General features: G+C 34.8%; 2 protein-coding genes across 24 annotated transcripts in view; both read left to right on the top strand.

Moving 5' to 3' along the window:
* Nucleotides 1-962: 962 nt before the first annotated feature.
* Nucleotides 963-6678, top strand: LOC116121251 (ALBINO3-like protein 2, chloroplastic). 3 transcript variants are annotated; one of them, XM_031407217.1, is made up of 14 exons: nucleotides 963-1336; nucleotides 1536-1642; nucleotides 2572-2699; nucleotides 2923-2994; nucleotides 3473-3574; nucleotides 3834-3893; nucleotides 4071-4136; nucleotides 4587-4634; nucleotides 4730-4903; nucleotides 4997-5052; nucleotides 5161-5278; nucleotides 5559-5648; nucleotides 5862-5971; nucleotides 6118-6678. In XM_031407217.1, the coding sequence occupies exons 1-14, from the start codon at nucleotides 990-992 to the stop codon at nucleotides 6164-6166; spliced, it is 1527 nt and encodes a 508-aa protein (XP_031263077.1). In that variant the 5' UTR covers nucleotides 963-989; the 3' UTR covers nucleotides 6167-6678. The 3 variants fall into 3 exon arrangements, with proteins under 3 accessions (XP_031263077.1, XP_031263075.1, XP_031263076.1); XM_031407215.1 differs by having other exon boundaries at nucleotides 6101-6678; XM_031407216.1 differs by lacking the exon at nucleotides 5559-5648 and having other exon boundaries at nucleotides 6101-6678.
* An 8618-nt stretch (nucleotides 6679-15296) lies between these two features.
* The window catches only part of LOC116121248 (ALBINO3-like protein 2, chloroplastic), a 48677-nt gene continuing 44096 nt past the window's right edge, over nucleotides 15297-19877 (top strand). For 15 of the 21 annotated variants that reach the window (XM_031407187.1, XM_031407200.1, XM_031407203.1 and 12 more), the window contains exons 1-3: nucleotides 15297-18372; nucleotides 19304-19661; nucleotides 19770-19876. In XM_031407187.1, the coding sequence (XP_031263047.1) occupies nucleotides 15424-18372; nucleotides 19304-19324 (2970 nt within the window). In that variant the 5' untranslated portion in view covers nucleotides 15297-15423 and the 3' untranslated portion in view covers nucleotides 19325-19661; nucleotides 19770-19876. Of the gene's footprint in view, nucleotides 18373-19303; nucleotides 19662-19769; nucleotide 19877 lie in introns of those variants that run through there. The other 6 variants (XM_031407206.1, XM_031407205.1, XM_031407204.1 and 3 more) reach the window with 2 other exon arrangements.

The following is a 19877-nucleotide window of genomic DNA, read 5'->3' as shown; positions in this document are numbered from 1 at the left end:
AGTTAGGTTTTTGTTTTTTCAACTAATTTTGGCAACCAGGATTCAATCTATCACCATCACTTGAACCACCGACCTCCACTATACAAAACCCCTCTAACCCTAGCACTTAGTAACTCCCCATTCACCAGCCATGACTCGTGTACACCTTGATTTTCCGACCAAATTTAAGCTGATTCCGACGTCTAAAATTCAATCTAACACAAACCTTTTAACCACCAGCCACCATTCTACAAAACCCTTATAACATCGACACTTGGTAGACCCTTGTTCGCTGTAGATCAAATTAGGGATTTCAAGAATAGTTGCAAGTGGTAGCCCAGCCCGTAGAAAACCCCAGGTCTTGGTCAAACTGGTTAAGTAGGACAGGTCGAGCCAAGTTCAAAACAGAAAATAATGCAATCTCGATTTTGCTTAAATGTATACATAAAAATAGAAATTATTTATATTAAAACAAAATATTATAATTATATTAAAATAAAAAACTCTTATAACATTTACTCGTTACCGAAGCAATTATAATTTAGTATGCACTGTAGCATCCAAAGAAATACTTAATCTTATTTTTATTAAAATAAAATATTATAATTGTGTTTAAATAAAACTCTTTTTTAAGTTCATCCATCACGAGCCAATCATAATTTGCCATACAATAGAAAAAATCACATCTATGTGTAATTAAATTAAACAAAATTATTTTTCACGATAATCCAAATTCCAACCCATATTTAATGGTAGGTAGTCACAATAATCACCTTAATCTTTCAAAAGATTAACCGAAACGAAAAGATTTTAGAAATACACAGAGACGTCCCCGTTCTGTTATTTTGTCAACTGTTAATTAACGGTTCATCGAACATATAACGGTTTCTCATATTGTACAAATCTGTCTTTTCAAAAACACCCCGCAAATATTATTAAATTAAAAAACCCTTCCATCAGAGAGTAGTTCGTTAAAACCAAAACGCAAAGCTTAAGCCCCTACTCCACCAATGGCAACTTCCAGGCTCTTACTATCACATCTCCGTCGCTGCACTTGCTCTCCATCTCACGCGCCGCCGCTCTATCACCTCCTCCACGCGACACCACAACCACTGCGTGAGCCGTCACAGTCGTCCTACTTCCGGCGCTCGGCGGTGAGCTCTCGATTCTTCCACTCCGGTTCAGTAGACGACGACTCGCTCACTGAATCCGTCGCTTACTCGGTGCCGGTGCCGGTCCCGGCGGACATTGTTAACTTCGGTGAGGGAGTGATTGGCGGGGGTGAAGAGTTGATTCTTCCTGTTCGAACTCTGATTTCGGTGATTGATGCTTATCATAATCTCTCCGGCTTGCCTTGGTAAAGCTATATCCGAAATTTGTCACAAAGCTCTATAAAATTGTAAACTTTATGATAGATAGGAACTTTGAAATTTCTCTCTCTCTCTCTCTCTCTCTCTCTCTTTTTAAATTCTTTTGTATCTTCCTTGGTAGGGTGAATAAATTCACCCTTTTGAGATTTTATTTTTTTAATTAGTTGGTGTATAATGAGTTTTCAGGTGGGTAATTATAGCTACTTCGACTTTGGCGTTCAGACTTGCGGTGCTTCCTATAGTTGTTTTGCAACTTAAGAAGATGCAAAAGATAGGAGAGTTATTTCCTAAATGTGAGTCTTCTTTTTTGTTTTACTTGAAATTTTTTGTAGCTCAAGTTACGTCCATTCTTTGGAATTTTAGTCAATACCGATTTGCTAGAGAATAAAAAAATTCACACACATGTAATAGTGTAAATTCTGTTTTGCTAGTTCTTTATTAAAGGTGTGATATCATATAGCGACGGGGTGAACCAAAAAGGATATTTGGATTAGGATATGTAAAATCTTATTGCTTTGTAGAATTTATAAGTTATGCTGGGATAGCTGGCTTGTTGATAATTATGAGAGGTTGTCAAGCTACATGAACTGTTAACAAATTAAGTTTAATCGGCATTTGTTACCAGCTTGAGTGTAGATTGTGGAAGAATATTGTTGATTTTTTGTATTTGCTTCACCTTGACAGGCATGTCGTGTCGTCCGTAAAGCCTGTATTTGATGTATAGACTCCTGACCATGACATATTTTTTATGTTTGTTAAAAAGTTAGGAGTAGGTTTGGGGTCAACGATTAAACAGAGAAGAGAGGGACGATTTCTTCCTTGAATTGAAGATTCCTTTCAAATATTCATCTATCTGATGCTCAATGTTTTTTCACTGTCTTTTGCACTGTCAAGACTAGTAAGGGCATTGGTGTTCACAATGGGCCATGTACCAGTACAAGATTCTGTTTCTATTTGAAATACATTCTAATTTTGAGGCTGCAGTATTTGTTATTGAATGTCTGATATGTGGAGATATTTATTTTTGTTTTCCTGTATAGAGTTATGAAATTCAGACTTGCTTTAGAGGTCGAGAGTCGTATGTAATTTTGATCTATTCATTTTTTTCATTCACAGTTAGATACTAGATCATTCTTATGGAATTCTTGCAGGGTGCTTTCATTGTAGTTCATATTTAATTTGCAATGAATTTTTGTTTGACTCACACATGCATTTCTCATAGTGCCTCCTCCATTCCCACCACCTCTGTCAGGAAGGAGTTTCATTGATCAAATTTCACTTTTTCGGAGGGAAAGAAAAGCAATGGGGTGCCCCTCATTTCTGTGGTTCTTTGCCTCCTTGTCAATTCAGGTGAGACAGTTACCTATATTGTGTAAATAACTTTACCTTTCTTCTCCCCTATCACTATTATTCTTTTCTTCTCCTTTCTTTTTTTCTAAATTCTTTTGGTATTTTGATCTACTTGTCTTCTGTCCTTTAGACTGAAACTTAAAGCAATAGTAGCCTAGTATATAGTTTGGTTGAATAAATTTCTGTGCTTATTTATTTTGTTGTGTTTTGTTCAATTTTTCAGGTCCCATGTTTTCTCTTAGGTGTGACCAGTATTCGGAGAATGTCACTGGATGGTCATCCAGGGTTTGATTCTGTAAGGCACTAACATGCTTAAATTTTTGAATGGATACAAAAATATCAATATTAATGTTAACTATAGTATATATCGTCTTCATCTTTTCATAGATCAAAATTATTGAGGGTTACCTGTCCTGTTATTACTTTCTTTTGGATCACAAATGACTTGATATATTTCTGAACCATACAATTTGGCCTTGCTTGTTGCAACATGTAGCATAAATTTTCAAAATGATAACATATGACAATTACACATCTTATTCTACAGTTATTGTTGGTTCTCATCTTATTAGTTTGCACTGAATGAAAACAGTTTACAATTCTTAATTTGGTTACCAAGATCTCTGTTTGATCTTTAACATTCTCACCAATGAAAGTACTCAGTTTGCTTTTAATTTCCCCTGCATATGTCTCATATTTTTGTTGAATGGGTGATGTTATTTTGCTAAAGTAGCATGGAATGTATGATGCTTTGTCCATGGATTTTATTGCAGGGTGGGACTTTGTGGTTCCAGGATTTGACTGAATTTCCTCATGGTCTTTTAGGCCCCATCTTTCCAATACTGATAGCTGGTCTCCACTACACTAATGTTCAGGTATTTGACTCTGTCTATCATTGATTAAAGTTTTCAAATCGAGTTGTCAGTTATTATGTTCCTTCATCTTTCTAGATATAGTTGTGCTGTAGAACATCCCTCCATCCCTATTAAGTTGAGTCCCCTAATTTTTTTTTTTTTTTTTGGAGGGAGGAGTAAGATTTTTTGGTAAATTTTGAATTAATATTAATATATTATGAGAAAATATTGCTGGTCATTATTACAGTATGTGCTGACTTTTGTTTAATATATTTAACAGCTTTCTTTTACGAAATCTTCACTTGGAAAACAAGAAGGTCCACTTGGCTTATTGGCAAAAGTGAGTTGAGAACAGTTTTGTTTTGGTTTCCTTACTGCTAGATTATTAGATTTCAAATTTTGTACTGTCCAGATTTTAGTTCACATTAATTGTGAGAATAATAATGGTATATAATTTACCCTGTAATTTTTATACCATATTTAATACAAATTATTGGAATTATCTTCCTTATTGCAGTATTACAAGATGTATTTGGATGTCTTGACGCTGCCTTTATTTTTTATCGGCTATTGTATTCCTCAGGTAAATATTCTTCCTTCATCTCTACTTGGAATTATGCTCCATGACTCAAATCAGATTTCTCTTTTAGCTTACCTTCTTGGAAACCTTTTTTAGTTTATTCAGATCCACAATGAAATATATTCTTGTTCTTGTATTTGTACACCCGTTGTTGAGTTATTATTTATCTCAAAATTTAAGCTCATAGGATAGGTTACGTAATTGCATATTTGATTTTAAAGACTATTAAAAATAAGTGGGGTTCCTATACGTTACTCCCCCGGCTGAATGGGCAAAAGTCGTTACATAAATACCGATAATGTCAATGGCCTATTGAATTTTCAGAACACTGCTATCTAGTTCATTTTATTTTCTTCTTCTAATTGTTGGTCTCAGAAAGGCTATTATTTGACAGGGAAGTTCCCCTGACCTTGTGCGGGGTAGAATCAATAATTTGTTTGCTTTGATTTGCAGGGTAGTCTGGTTTATTGGGTTACTAATAGCACATTTAGTATGATTCAGGTAGTTATTGCCATTTTATTTCTTGGAAAGAATTTGTTCATTTGTGTGAAATGTTGTAGTTGGTTTAGTTTGTGAAATCTTAATCAACTTTGCAGCAATTATCCCTCAAACATCCTGCTGTTCGCGCAAAGTTGGGGTTACCGGACAAGGATGCTCCATCAGCATTGGAAAAATCTGAAGAAACGGATAGTCTTGAAAAACATTTGGATTCCCCTGCAAAGCAACGCCTAATATCTGTCAAGGACCTAACCCCTAAAGAACTGGTAGCCGTAAGTGACTAACCTCGGAACCTCACCTACAATTTGAATGTTAGGATTGTGTTACATGTTGCCTTACATCTTTATTGTTTGGATTCTGGACAGCTTTCAGTCAAACACTTGTCAAAAGGACAGAAAGAAAGAGCAATTTCTTTTTTGCAGTAATTTTCTCTTTTATGCCGCTTTCCTTCCCTCCGCATTCTGAAGTTTTATTTTATTAAAACATCGAATAATAGCTGTTGCACTAAGTGGTTAACATTTGATGACAGACTGGCGCTTGATAAGGATCCTGATTACATAAATGCTTTGATAGTTATGGGGCAGACTCAACTGCAGAAAGGACTGCTAGCGGAGGCTGTTGAATATTTGGAGCGTGCTATCTCCAAGGTCCGTCTAGTTTAAATTAATTATCTTATATTTTTTGACATTCAGATGTTCAGTATATAAAGTAGGATTTATATAGGCGGGAAGCATGATTCATGGTAATTACAGAATTTTAAATAAAAGCATTTTATTATGTTGGAAAGAGCATGTGAAACCTTCATACATTGTGCTTTAGTCACACCCACATTTATCCTTGCTTTTGATTCTTTCTATTTTTGAAAGTATTTTTTCTTGCTCATATCAATGTCATTAACTAAAAGCTGTTTCTTTGACATCCCATCAGCTCTTCGTCTCCGGCCATCCCACAGAAGTTGAAAATATTGATCTTCTAATTGTTGCTTCTCAGTGGGCTGGTGTTGCCTATGTAAGGCAGGTAAAACTCAGTGATTCTTTTGGTATTCTACTCACTACTCCGAAACATATTATTCTCAAAACTATGCTACGATTTGAGTTCAATTTTAGGACCCAGCCATGGGCTGCTGTAAACTTTTTGAGCTGGGTCAGCAGGCTTAAAAATATAATTACTCGATGAAAAAGGGCATTCATTTTTTTTAAATTTGTTTCCATTTTCTTCTGTATGTTACAGGGGAAAATGGCTGAAGGAATTGTACATCTGGAAAGAATTGCAAATTTGGAAGAGCCAGAGGAAAAAAGTTCCAAAGCCCATTATTATGATGGATTGGTATTGCTTTCAAGGTATGAATTTACACAATCATTTCTCAGGTGTTTTTACTTATAACCTGGTAATCACTCATCTCACAATTGATCAATATCGTCATTACAATTTATGTCTATTTTTTGGACATTAACTAGTGGGTTTTTCAGTGCTTTATATAATGTAGGTCGCAAGGCCGAAGCTGTAAAGCATCTGCGTTTAGCTGCTGCTTATAATCCCGAGTATAATGAACTACTGCAACAATGTGAAAACGACGACGATGATTTTACAAGTGATCTTAGCAGCAGCAGGAGAGGAGATTACTAATTTGTAAAGTGTACAAGACGATGTTGTAAAGTCATCTGCTCGAGGCCACCTACACAACATATTCATATCCCATAAGTTTCCAGACTATCAGGATCGTAGATTCCTGCAATAATTTCCCGTCTTGATTGTTCAACTCATGATGAACATTTCGGGGAGGTTTTGCTATAATAAGAGAATATTAGTCAAATTATTTCATTTCTCAGTTTGTTTATTGAATTGTATTATAGATTGAAATAAGTTTTGACTAGTGCTTTGTATAGCTGATAGTGCTACTGAGGCACTCCAAATTTTGGATAGATTAAAATTATTAAAACTGTTTCATTTTTTGACTTCAAAAAAAGAGAGAGGAACTATTTTATAAGAATAATAATTTAGAATTGGGACGTTATGTTTTGTAATGAACTCCCTTCAACATTATGATTTCCCCTTAAGCTTTTGCTCAATTTTGATTATCTGCCCTAACATTTTACTTTAATTATTATTGGCCTTTCTCAGATTTTGCTAAGGTATTGGTAACCACTGCTCATGTTAGGTTTGACAAAAATACTTGATGGGATCGGTTGCTCGGAAAAACTCAGTCCCACTAGACAACGGATCCTCGAAAAATTTTAGGGTTGGTGGGAAAAGATGTCCCTAGAACTGAAGGCAATGATTACCAGTGCAAATGAAAACCTATTAAAACTCAGTTTTGACTAAAAATATCAAACGTATTAAGCAAATCATAATTAATTATGGAGGGTTTTTATGTTCAGGAAGGGTGTTAGATGCCCCTTAGGATGTGTATTAGGTGGAACAAATGGGCCAGGTTAGGCGGGTCAACCCTAACCCGGCCCGCAATAAAGAGGATTCAACCCACATGCAACTCTCGGGCGGGCCGGATTGATATAAGGCAACCCTGCGGCCCGCGAGTTGCTATTTTGGCTTTTCTGGAGCTGAACCCGCCAACCCGCGGGTTGGTTGTGTAAACAACGGCCAACCCAACAAAAAAAAAAAAAAAAAAAACAAATTTTTTTTTTTCAAATTCCCCTTTTACCCTTGAAATATAGCCGTTTTATAGTAGTTGGAGGGGTCTTTTTCGTCATTTTCTTTTCCCATTTTTTTCTATTATTTGGCCCTTAATTCTCATATTTTCTCACAATTCTATTTCTCTTATTCTCTCATTTTCTCTAATCTCTATTGAAATCTCTCAATTATTCTCTTAATCTCTTATTCTCTTTGTTATCAATTTGCTTTTATTTTAATTTTTATTAGTTTTTGCAATTTTCAATTCATATTTTCAATTCTCCTTCTTTAATTTTTTATTTATTCTACATCAATTTTTTTGTTTCAACTACAATTGATAGATATTTCACTCCTATCAATTTCAATGATGAAGGAAACTACTATCCTAGTCCTAGTCCCACTGAATTTACTAACATAAATGCAGGAGGAGATTCAAATAGTCACGCTTTCCCAGTCTCAGAATCCGATACACCTCAAAATATGCCCTCGATTCCTCCCCATGCCGGTGGTTCTAGAAGTCGTCCTTGTAATCGTCGTCCTCGTCCAACTTCATCTCAAGCTGAAGTGGGTTCATCAACTACTGTCGAAGGCGACTACAGACACACATCAGACGTTTGAGCGCATTTCGATAAGTTTTACGAGGTAGAAAATGGAGTTCAAGTGAAGAAAGCAAGATACAAGTATTGTGGAAATATTTATAAAATTGATTCAGATAATGGTACTAGTACTTTAAAAAAGCATGCTAATAAACATATTGCTCAACATGGAAATAGAGAAGCTAATCAAACTCAAATAACTAACATGAGTACTACTTAACGTTATAATTCTGATGTATATAGGGAACAATTAGCTTTATATATTGCTGTAACTGATCAACCTATTAATATGCCTGAAGATAAATATTTTTGAAATATTTATTAAAAATTCATTTTTTCCAGGATTTAAAAGTTATTCTAAAATTGTAACTAGAAATAATTTAATAAAATTGTTTGGAAAAATGAAATTAGAATTAAAAAATAAAATACATAGTTGTCATATTAGTGTGGCTCTAACTGCCGATATTTAGAGTGGTAGAGCTAAATAAGATTATATTTGTGTAACTAGTCATTATTTTGATAACGAATGTAAATTAAATAAATCTTTATTAGGATTTAGATTAATGGATATGGATCATAGTGGTCGACAAATTTATAATAAAATTGTTGAAGTTTTAGAAGATTATGATATTATTAATAAAGTGATAAGTTTAACTTTAGATAATGCAAGTTCTAATAGTAAAGCTGTAGATTTTTTTCAAATTAATTATCTTTTATATAACAATTTGAAGTTTTTTCACCAACGTTGTGTATGTCATGTTATTAATTTAATTGTGAAAAGTGGTATGAAAACAATTAAAGAAAATATTGATAGAATTAGATAATCTTTAGCTTGGATTACTAGTAGTAATAGAAGAAATGCTGAATTTCAAGATGCTTGTATAAAATCAAATATGTCTCTTAGAACTTTTGCTTTAGACATGCCTGTTAGATGAAATAATATTTATTTAATGCTTGATTCATGTTTACCTTATGCTAATATAATTAGTTATTTTGTAGCAAATAATAGAGGTACTCATTATTTGGTAGAAACTGATTGGCATATAGCTAAAATATTTCATTCTTTTCTTAAATTTTTTTACCAATCCACTTTACAACTTTCTGGTGTGTATTATCCGATTAGTTCATTGGTAATACATACAATTATAAAAATTTCTAAGTTATTTATAAAAAACAAAAACAATAAAATTTTAAAGGCACTAATAAAGACAATGGAATTTTTTTTTTTAAATATTGGCAACCCATTCATTTTTTTTATTGTTTAGGTGCTATATTTGATCCTAGAATTAAATTAGCAGGTTTAGAAAATGGTTTTGACAATTTATGTGAAAATTTACAAACCGAAGCATATGCCAATCAAATAGGAGAGGTCACAAATTCTCTTGCAGATGTATATTTCCAATATGAAAACAGGTATGGAAACCCGCAAAGAAGCGAAACATCCAGGGAAGTTGCATCAGAAGAAACAAATGAACACTTCTACTCTTGGAATGCACTGAATAGGCCGAAGAGGACTCGAATCCGAAGCACAGCCTCCTTTTCAGAAGCACAACCACCAACAACAACAACTAATATACTGTCCTCCATGCAGTTAGAGAGTAATGAGCTTTAGCATTATTTAGCAACCCCCGTAATGTTACCAGTAGATCCACAACAGAGAGCTAACATTGATGTCTTAGAATATTGGAAAGCCAAAAAATGTATTTTTTTGGTATTTTCAAGACTTGCCTTGGATGTTTTCGCTTTTCCTATCTCAATCGTCTCATCCGAACAAACATTTAGTGCAAGTGGAAAAATTTTAAATGAAATGAGGACTAAACTTTCTCCAAAAATGATAATCTTCACATGTCTTCGATATTGAGAATGGTCGCACCATCAAGATCAATACGAGGTTGTCGACGATACTTTAATAGAATCATTTCAATTTTGTAATGTAAATGATACGGATGAGGGAGGTCCTAGTCAACCACCCCCAAATTAATTGTTTTGTAAATTGTAACTTGTAAATTAATTGTCAATTATTGCACTCTTTTTTCTTTATCAAGTTTTTGTCCCATTGGGTTTTTCTTGGTGAGGTTTTTAAAGAGGTAGTAATTGCTGTAATTTCTTATTTTATTTTTTGATAAATGAATAAATCTAATTTTTCTTATATTACAACTTTATTGTATTAAAATTGAATTAATATTTGAAATGTTAACCGAAAACAAAATTTAATTTAATTTAATTATTGATATTTGAAAAGTTAACTAAAAAGAATTACATTTATTCATTTATAAATTATTAATTATTCATTTGAAAAGTTAACTAAACAAATAAAATAAAAATAAAAAAAGGGGCTAACCTGGCCCAGCCCGTAGCCTAACCCGGCAGGTTAGGGTTGGCAGGCCGGGCTGGGCCAGCCAATTTCCAAGAAATGGCAGGCCTAACCCGGCCTGCCTTTGTTGGCGGGCGGGATAGGCCCGACCCGCCAAATTCAGTGACCTGCCACGGGCCGGGCGAGTCAATTTTCCACCATTATGTATACTTTGAAAATTACTGGGAAATGTTATATTAATATGTTTGGTAAGTTTGGAATAAATTGGTAGGAAAAATAATTAATAATTTGGTTGAGATGAATAATAGATTATCTGGAGAAGCTTTTACTGAATTGTCGTTCCTTCTTAATAATAATATTATTATTATTATTATAATTCAGAGTATTACTTTTAATCCCTAACATTTGATAATTTAATAAAACACCCCATCACAATAAGAGTTTAAAATTTAACAAAATAACCCCAATTAGGATGGGCATGTTCCCTGCCTCAAACGAGGTGGGGATTCCCCGAATTGATCGAGGAACATGGCGGGCCTAGGCCCAAAAGCAATGCCCCAATGGCAAGTCGAGCCAGGGACAGAGTTAGTCTCATCCTCGCCCCAGCTTCGAATTGGAATTTGAACGGCATCAATGTCAATGAGAGTACCCACCTCACTAATTTCAACAATAGCAATTCCTCAAAAACCTTTCGCGACAATACTCACAAGAATTTATTTAAATCCCAACTTTAAAAACATTTAAAAAAAAAAAAAAAAACTATTAGGATTGAATGAGAATGAATATTTTGTTCATCAATGGTTTATTTTGATATAATGGTTTAAAACTCATCATTTACATTTAGATTTTTTTTTTTTTTTTTTTTTTAGTGATCGGGATTGTCAGGGTCAGTTTACGCACAACTCAACTAATCCCCTGGAGCCTGAAGTTAAGGATAAACTAAACTCCCAGTTGCTAATTCCCTGGGCCTGAAGTTAAGGATTGAGTTCAACTAAACTATTAGTTGCTAATCTTTTCTTTAAATCCCAACTTTAAAAATATTAAAAAAAACTACTAGGATTGAATGAGAATGAACATTTTGTTCACTAAAGGTTTATTTTGATGTAATGGTTTAAAACTCATCATTCCCATTCAATTTTTTTGGTGGCCGAGATAACTTATGCGCAAAGCGACTAATCCCCCAGGGCCTGAAGCCAAGGATCGACTAAACCCTCGATTGCTAATCCCCTAAGGCCTGAAGTTAAGGATTGAGTTCTGATCTCCCATGGCCTGAAGTTAAGGATTGAGTTCTGATCTCCCATGGCCTAAAGTTAAGTATCAAGTAAACTCTCGATGGACACCCCTATTAGCAACTGAAGGAATCAAACTCAAGACCTTTTAAGTAATACACCCAAGAGTTCTAATTGATCACCCGACCATCCAAGGGTGGTTATTTCAATTCAATTTTTTTATTATGTAATTAAGAATTGTGTAATTTCATTATTGGTAGACTTAATGATATTAATTATTTTAAGAGATGATATAATAATAAAAATTCCTCTTAGATTTTTAAAATAACAAAAACCCTTCCGATGGATTATTAGTAAATTGTTAAAATTTATACTACTACAGGTTAGTAAATATTACCCAAATTATTCTATTTGAAGTTTCAGCATTAATCATAATCATGTATTTTATTCAAGATCAACTCAGATCAACATAGAATTATATTTGCTTTCAATATCTAATTTTCTTGCAGATAATTATTTTAAAGTTTCCAGCTGGTTTCATCGCAAGTTGTGGGAAATTAAATTGGTAGGGTAGGGTAACATCATAGTTTATTATTTCCATTGATTAAATTCCGATTATAGCTTTATTCATTATAGTCAAAAGTTTTGACATTGATGGGCCACCGATGCCCAATAAAGCTACGGACACCGAGTTTTTATACCGAAAATGTATACTGACCTACGTGTCCTCCGACTCACACCAGCAATTCAGACGCGTGATTAAATAATAAATATTTTTCTAGTAAACAGTCGACCATCAAATATGGACGGTCGTTCATATTATATGAATGGGGGTCCATTTACTACGAATGGACGTCCCCATTTAAAGGACGCTCGTCCACTAGTAAAATAGAATAAAAAATTCTTATAAAAACTAAGGACAACCGTTCATAGGTTGTGGACGGCCGTCCCTTCATTTTGGACGGGCGTTCACAAATACAGGATGCCCGTCCATTAAGTTTGAACGGGTGTCTGTAAGGAATGGACGTCTGTCCAAACTTAATTTGGTTTAAAAAATAAAATAAAAATTTAGATGCTTATCCATAAATTGTAGATAGGAGTGACATATGTGATATCTAGAGCAAGGACCTTTTTTTACTTTTTGTGGGAGCTGAAATAATTAAGGTTTTGTTGTTTTTGAATGCTGGTTGTGCTAATTGAGAGCCAAAAGTATAGTGTGTGTTGGACTTGAGAGTGCTTTGGGAACTGCCAGAAGTGCTTTTAAATGTTCAAAAGTGGCTTTGGGTTAATTTTGTGGAGCTGGGTTTGAAATTGATTTTGAAGGAAGTGTTTTTTTAAGCAGAAGTGCTTAAGTGTACCTTTCTGAAAATGTTTATTGTCTTTTTAAAACTCACTTTACTCTTTAAGAGCTGTTTGTTGCCACGAGATAAATAGAGAATTATCTAGTGCTTCTCCCAAAAGCACTTTTCTAAAAGCATTTTTATTGGTTTCAGCTAGACACTATAGTAGAGCTTACAGCTTTTAGCTTTTAACTATTTGACAACATTTTCCAGAGGCACTTCCCAAACTCCCCATGATTATCTGGCAAAATTGTGGCTCTTTGTAGTTGATGTTTCACTACTTTCTTATTTTGAATTGCCTTTAAAAAAAGATTTCACTCGGTTAATTTCTGAAATTTGAGTTGTGTTGCAAAAGGGCAAAAGCATATTGTTGATGTTAGGGGAGATTATACTGCCGTCGTGAATGGTTTCTTGAAGAGAATGTTGGGTTTGAATTTATGATTTGCATTTATTTGAATTTCAGACAATCAGACGCCCAGTTTCTGCCTAGCGAATTTTTTTAAAAAAAAATTGAATAAAAAAAAAAAACACAATTATTTGGAGATGGCTCCCGAGCCGGCTCGAACTCGGCTCAAGAGTCGGCTCAAAATATGTCAAACTCATTACCGAGCCAAGCCGAGTCACATAATTTATGGCTCGGCTCGGCTCGGTCTCGGCTCATTTAGTCTTCCTCTCTCACAAGCCGAGCTCGTTAAGCCGAAAACTCGGCTCAGCTCGGCTCGATAGCACTTCTACCCCCGTCCATATAATATGGACGGAAGTCCATGTAAGTAAATGGCCGTCCATATTTGATGGATGGCCGTTCATTAGAAAAATATTTATTGTTTAATCATGCATCTGAATTACTGGTATGAGTCAAGAGACATATAGGTTGGTACATATTTTCAGTGCAAAAATCCCAATGTCCATAGCTTCCAGCTTTACTATCCTGAAACTGACTTGAAAGTTCATCATATTCACATTTAATTCAACAAAAACTGAAAAGAAAGGTGGAAAAAACAACACTTAAATAAAGTGAAAAAAGAGGGGGTCAGGTATGGGAAATTTCCTGGCTCTTTCGCGGAAACTTTACTCATGAAATGGCCAGCACTTTAAGCTTTCCTAGAGTTGACTGCACTAGTGTTATTATATATTTAATGGTGTAAATGGCAGACAAGAAGTAATCAAAAAATAATTCTTTATATTATTATTATATATTTAATTATGTAAATGGCAGACAAGAAGTAATATATATTTGCTTCTTGTCCTTTTGTGCTTTTCTTTCTTCTTATCATTCCACACCCCACACCACTCAAATCATTCAGCATTCCCAGCAGATTTCAACGGTAGCAATTCCTTGAAACCTTCCACCACAATACCCACAAGAATTTCTTTAAATCCCAACTTTAAACACATTAAAAAAAAAAAACCTATTAGGATTGAATGAGAATGAATATTTTGTTCCCTAATGGTTTATTTTGATGTGATGGTTTAAAACTCATCATTTCCTTTCAATTTTTTTTTTTTAATGAAAAGGAGTGTCTAAGACAGCTTGCGTGCCACTCGACTAATCCTCCGAGGCCTAAAGTTAAAGATTGACTAAAATCCTGGTTGCTAATCCCCTAAGGCTTGAAGTTAAGGATCAAGTTCGACTAACTCATTGTTGCTAATCTCATGTGGCCTGAAGTTAAGGATTAAGTAAACTCTCAATAACCACCCTTATTAACAATCGAGGGAATTAAATTCAAGACCTCTTGAGTAATACATCAAAGAGTTCTAATTGACCCCTAGGTCACCCAGGGTGGTTATTTCCATTCAATTTTTTATTATATAATTCAGAATTATGTAATTTCATTGTTGGTAGACTTAATGATATTAATTCTTTTATGATATGATATAATAATAAAAGATCCTCTTAGATTTTTAAAATAACAAAAACCTTTCCGATGAATTATTAGCAAACTATTAAAATTTATACTATTATAAGTTAGTAAATATTACCAAATTGATCTGTTTATTTTAACATTTGCTTTTGATGGAATCATTCATTTCCAAGATGCATTATATAATATAGACCTTCCTTCTTCATACCATTTAATTTTCTTTGCTTTATGCTGTAACCTTTCTCTTTTCTTATTTCATATAAATATTACTTCTTTTTATGCTTAAATTCCGATTCGAGCTTTATTCATTATAGTCAAAACTGACTTTGAAAGTTCATCATATTCACATTCAATCCAACAAAAACCGCAAAAGAAGTGGAAAAAACAACACTTTTATAAAGTGGAAAAAGAAATGGTCAGGTATGGGAAACTTCACTCATGAAATGTCAGCACTTTAAGCTTTCTTATAGTGGATTGCACTAGTGTTATTATATATTTAATGGTGTAAATGGCAGACAAGAAGTAATCAAAAAATAATTCTTTATATTGTTATATATTTAATGATATAAATGGCAGACAACAAGTAGTCATATATATTTACTTCTTATCCTTTTGTGCTTTTCTTTCTTCTTATCATTTCACTGCCCTCAATCATTCATCATTTAATTAATTTCTTCATCTGATAGTTTTATTGCAAACTAGGCCACTAAATTTCTCCTAAACCTTTCCTGCAAATCCCTTATTTAACCCTTCTCTCACCTTCAAAGGCTACTCAATAGAATTCTCTCCTTATATCCAAAAGAAAAAAAAAAAAAAAAAAGTCATGGAATTTCTTTCTTCAATTACTGTAGAGGTTGGAAAGTGTTGTTTTGCAGCCGCTGGTGATCAACTTGGTTACTTGTTTCGTTACAACAACGACATTGAAATTTTGAAAAAGCAAGCTGAGAAGCTGGCAGATAGAAGACGTAGTATGCAACTGAAAATCGAAGTTGCTGAAAGACAAGGAGAAATCATCTTTGCTAATGTTCGAAGCTGGATAGCAGAAGTTGATAATATTTCTGCAAAAGCTGAACGCTTTTTGGAAGATGAAGACAAAGCCAACAAGAGGTGCCTCAAAGGGTGGTGCATTAATCTCAAACAACGTTATCGATTCAGTAAAGAGGCAAAGAAGCATACTCTGGTGATATCTGAACAGCTCCAAGAAGTGGGAAAGTTTGATGAGAGTGTGTCTTGTCCTGGTCCTCCATTTGGTATTATATCGTCATCGAAGTTATTTTCTTCAAGCACTTTTGAATCTAGAAATTCAATTAAGAAGCAAGTTATGAAGGCCTTAACTGATAGTGACAGTGTCAGCATAATTGGAATATGGGGAATGGGGGGTGTGGGTAAAACCACGCTAGTCAAAGAAATCAGCCAACATGTAAAAGAAGCTAAGATGTATGATGTTGTAGTGATGGCAGTTGTCTCTCAAACCCCTAGTATTAGGAAAATTCAAAGCAATATTGCTGACATGTTACATGTAACAAACTTGCCGGCTAGTTCTGAAATAGCAAGAGCAAGTTTCCTATGGGAGAGAATCAAGGAGAAAGAGCGGATCCTCATTATTTTAGATGACGTTTGGGAAAGAATCAAATTGGATGAGATTGGTATTCCTTTTGGGAGTGACCATAGAGGTTGTAAAATTTTAATCACCTCTCGAAGCAAAACTGTAAGTAATCAAATGGAGTGTCAAGAGATACATACAGTTGAAACTTTATCAAAGCAAGAATCTTGGATACTTTTCAGCGAGATTGTGGGCTCAAATGTCGAAACTTCTGACATAAGCTCTTTTGCAAGAGCGATAGCTGCTAAATGTGGTGGCTTGCCACTTGCAATTGTGATAATAGCAGGAGCTTTAAAGGGCAAGAACAAGCATGTGTGGAGAAACGCAGCACGACAACTTCAAAAGTCCAACCCCTCTGACATCCCAGGAGTGGAGGGGATCTTATTTTCATCTTTGGAGCTGAGCTTGCATTATCTAGAAAAAGTGGAGTCAAAATCACTTTTCTTATTTTGCAGCTTATTTCCAGAGGATTGCAAAATTCCAATTGAAGTTTTAGTGAGATATGCGATTGGTCAGAGGTTGTTTAAAGACGTTGATGAGACCATAGAAGATGTCAGAGATAGAGTTCATGCTATTGTAAGTACCATTACTTCTTCCTTTCTCTTAATTGATGATGGTGAAGAGTATGTTAAAATGCATGATGTAGTGCGGGATTTCGCATTAAACATAGCTCCTAAATACAACCACCAATTCATGGTAAAAGCTAACATTGGTGTACGACAGTGGACAAACATAGATACATTCGAAGATTTCACATGTATCTCACTAATGTCAAATAATACTATGCAGCTACCTAATGAGTTAGAATGCCCAAAGTTGCAGGTTTTGATGTTGGATGGCAGTTCTGAGATTCTTTTTCCTGGAAATTTCTTTCAAGGAATGAAAAATCTCAATGTTTTAGACTTGAGTGGATTCACACTCTTGTCATTGCCTGATTCAGTTTCATTTCTTTCAAATCTTAGAACATTGCATATTAGTGGTGGGGAGTTGGGTGACATAGGAGTAATTGGAAAGCTAAGAAAACTAGAGATTCTTAGTCTCTCCAAATCTAATATTGAGGAGATCCCCGTATCCTTTAGCCAATTAAGTAATCTCAGATTATTAGATTTGAATAATTGTGGGAAGTTAACACTAATACCTTATGGTGTTATACGCTCTCTCAAAAAGCTAGAGGAGTTGTATATTAATACATTCAGGCAATGGGAATATGAAAGTGAAAATTTGATAAGCAATGCCAATCTTGTTGAGTTACAAGTCTTGTCCCGATTGACTCATTTAGAGATTTTTATCTCAAACCTTAATGTCTCACCAAAATTGTTGATATTTCAAAATAACCTATCCAAATTTAAATTAAGAATAGAATATGGTGCATATTGTGACTATAGGGATTATTATTTGTCTGAGAGTGGATCCTCAAGAACTATGAGTCTCTCACAAACCAACATTTCAGAGATACAAGACTGGGTTAAAGGTTTGCTCAAAAGAACTGAGTATCTTATTTTAGAGGAAATTGTTAATTTAGAGAGTATTAGTCATAACTTAGTTGAAGAAGGGTTAAATGAATTGAAGTATCTTGATATCAGATCATGTGATGAAATAAAGTATCTCCTAAATACAATGGAATGGACACCAAACTCAACTTTCCACAATTTAGAGGAATTGGTTATCTATTGTAGTTCCAACTTGGTTGGACTATGCCATGGACAACCTCTAACCCAACCTCCAAACCACACCATAATCTCCCCAAGTTTGGGAAACCTGACTTCTATGTGTATAAATGAATGTCCTAAATTAAAAAACCTCTTCGTCCCTTCCATTGTCAAATGTCTGGTGAAGCTCAAAAGTCTTCAAATATGGGATTGCTCAACAATAGAAGAAATAGTCACAAATGAGAAGGGAGAAAAAGAAGCATCAATAGAGAGGATAGTGTTTCCTAGTTTGTACCTCTTGGACCTTGGATGTCTAGACAGCCTCACTTGTTTTAGCTTTGGATCATATACTATTGAATACCCAGCATTGGAGAGGCTAGAGATATTGGGATGTGGAAACATGAAGACCTTTGGTTATGGAGAGCAAGTGACACCTAAGCTTAACAAACTGCTTCTAGATTGGGTTGAACGTTGGAATGGCAACTTGAATGCCACAGTTCAAGAGTACTTCAATGAACAGGTACATACTTAATGATGAAAGAGCACATTACATGTTATAATTAACACTATAAAGTTTTACTATTTTGCATTGATGATCTTCTCATTGATGTACTTTATTTGAATTAAATGTATATAAATATGACATTCAATTCAATAGAGTAACCGTAAATATGACATTCATGTAGAGGTGGGCAAGGGACCGGTCCCTTGCGGGCCCAGGCTTGGGCCCGTTTGGGACTAGTCCCTTGGGACTGGTCCCAAATGGGACCAGTCACTCATGGGCCTGGGACCGGTCCTAGGCCCATGAGAAAAACCAAGACCCAGACCAGGCCCTAGGCCTGGTCTAGACTAGTCCCGTGGGCCCAAGACCGGTCCTAGGACCGGTCCCATGGGCTTGGATAATTTCATTTTCTCCTCTCAATTTTTTTTATATTTTGGGGGCAAAACGAAATTTTATAGGGGGTTTTTAGTATTTTTTAGGGGTAAAATTTATAAATAATATACATATATAAATAATAAATAATAAATCTCATTATATTAAGGAAAATGCTACACTCATAATCTTTTCTCACAATCCTGATGTGCCAACTCGTAATTGATTAGCTTGCAATAAGTCTTACCTGAGTCCCACCTAATAAATTATAATTGACCAATTACGAGTTGTTACGTCGGTTTGTAAGAGAAAGTTTATGAGTTGTGGATGTAACATTACTCTTATATTAATTGTGTGATAATTTTTCATGTTTGTCTAAAAACAAAAAATATAAAATTTATTACTAACACAATCAATATGTTAATAATTGATTTTCGTTTGTAATATTGTGTTAGAAATATTAATTTAGAGTGAAAGTTTTTATTTTAAAAAAGAGAAAAGTAAAATTCAAATTTATTACATTATATAGGGGCCGCACATTTCTCCTTTTATTAACTATTTTTTTATTTTTGGGTAGATAAACCCAGTCAGGCTCTAATGGCGACTTCCAGGCTTTTACTGTCACATCTCCGTCGCTTCACTCGCTCTCCATCTCACGCGCCGCTGCTCTATCACCTTCTCCACGCGACACTACCACCACCAGAACCGTCAGAGTCGCCCTACTTCAAGCACTCGCCGGTGAGTTCTCGTTTCTTCCATTCCGGTTCAGTAGACGACGACTCGCTCACTGACTCCGGCGCTTACTCCGTCCCGATCGCGGTGGAGATTGTTAACTTGTGTGATGGAGTGATGGGCAGTGGTAAAGAGTCGATTCTTCCTGTTCAAACTCTGATTTCGGTGCTGGATGCTTATTATAATCTCTGTGGCTTCCCTTGGTAAAGCTTGCTCTCTCTAGCTTATTATGTGTGTAATGTGTTTCATGAAGTCGAAATCCACTCTTGAGATGTTTTGTTTTAATTAGTTGATGTACAAGGACTTTTCAGGTGGGTAATTATTGCTACTTCGACTTTGGCATTCAGACTTGCATTGCTTCCTGTTGTTGTTTTGCAGCTTTGTAAGCTGCGGAATATAGGAGAGTTATCTCCCAAATG

This window comes from Pistacia vera, unplaced genomic scaffold (assembly GCF_008641045.1).
Source record: "Pistacia vera cultivar Batoury unplaced genomic scaffold, PisVer_v2 Contig971, whole genome shotgun sequence".
Classification (NCBI taxonomy): Eukaryota; Viridiplantae; Streptophyta; class Magnoliopsida; order Sapindales; family Anacardiaceae; genus Pistacia; species Pistacia vera.
Note: the sequence above shows the minus strand (reverse complement) of the source record. Positions and strands in the feature narration are given on the sequence as shown.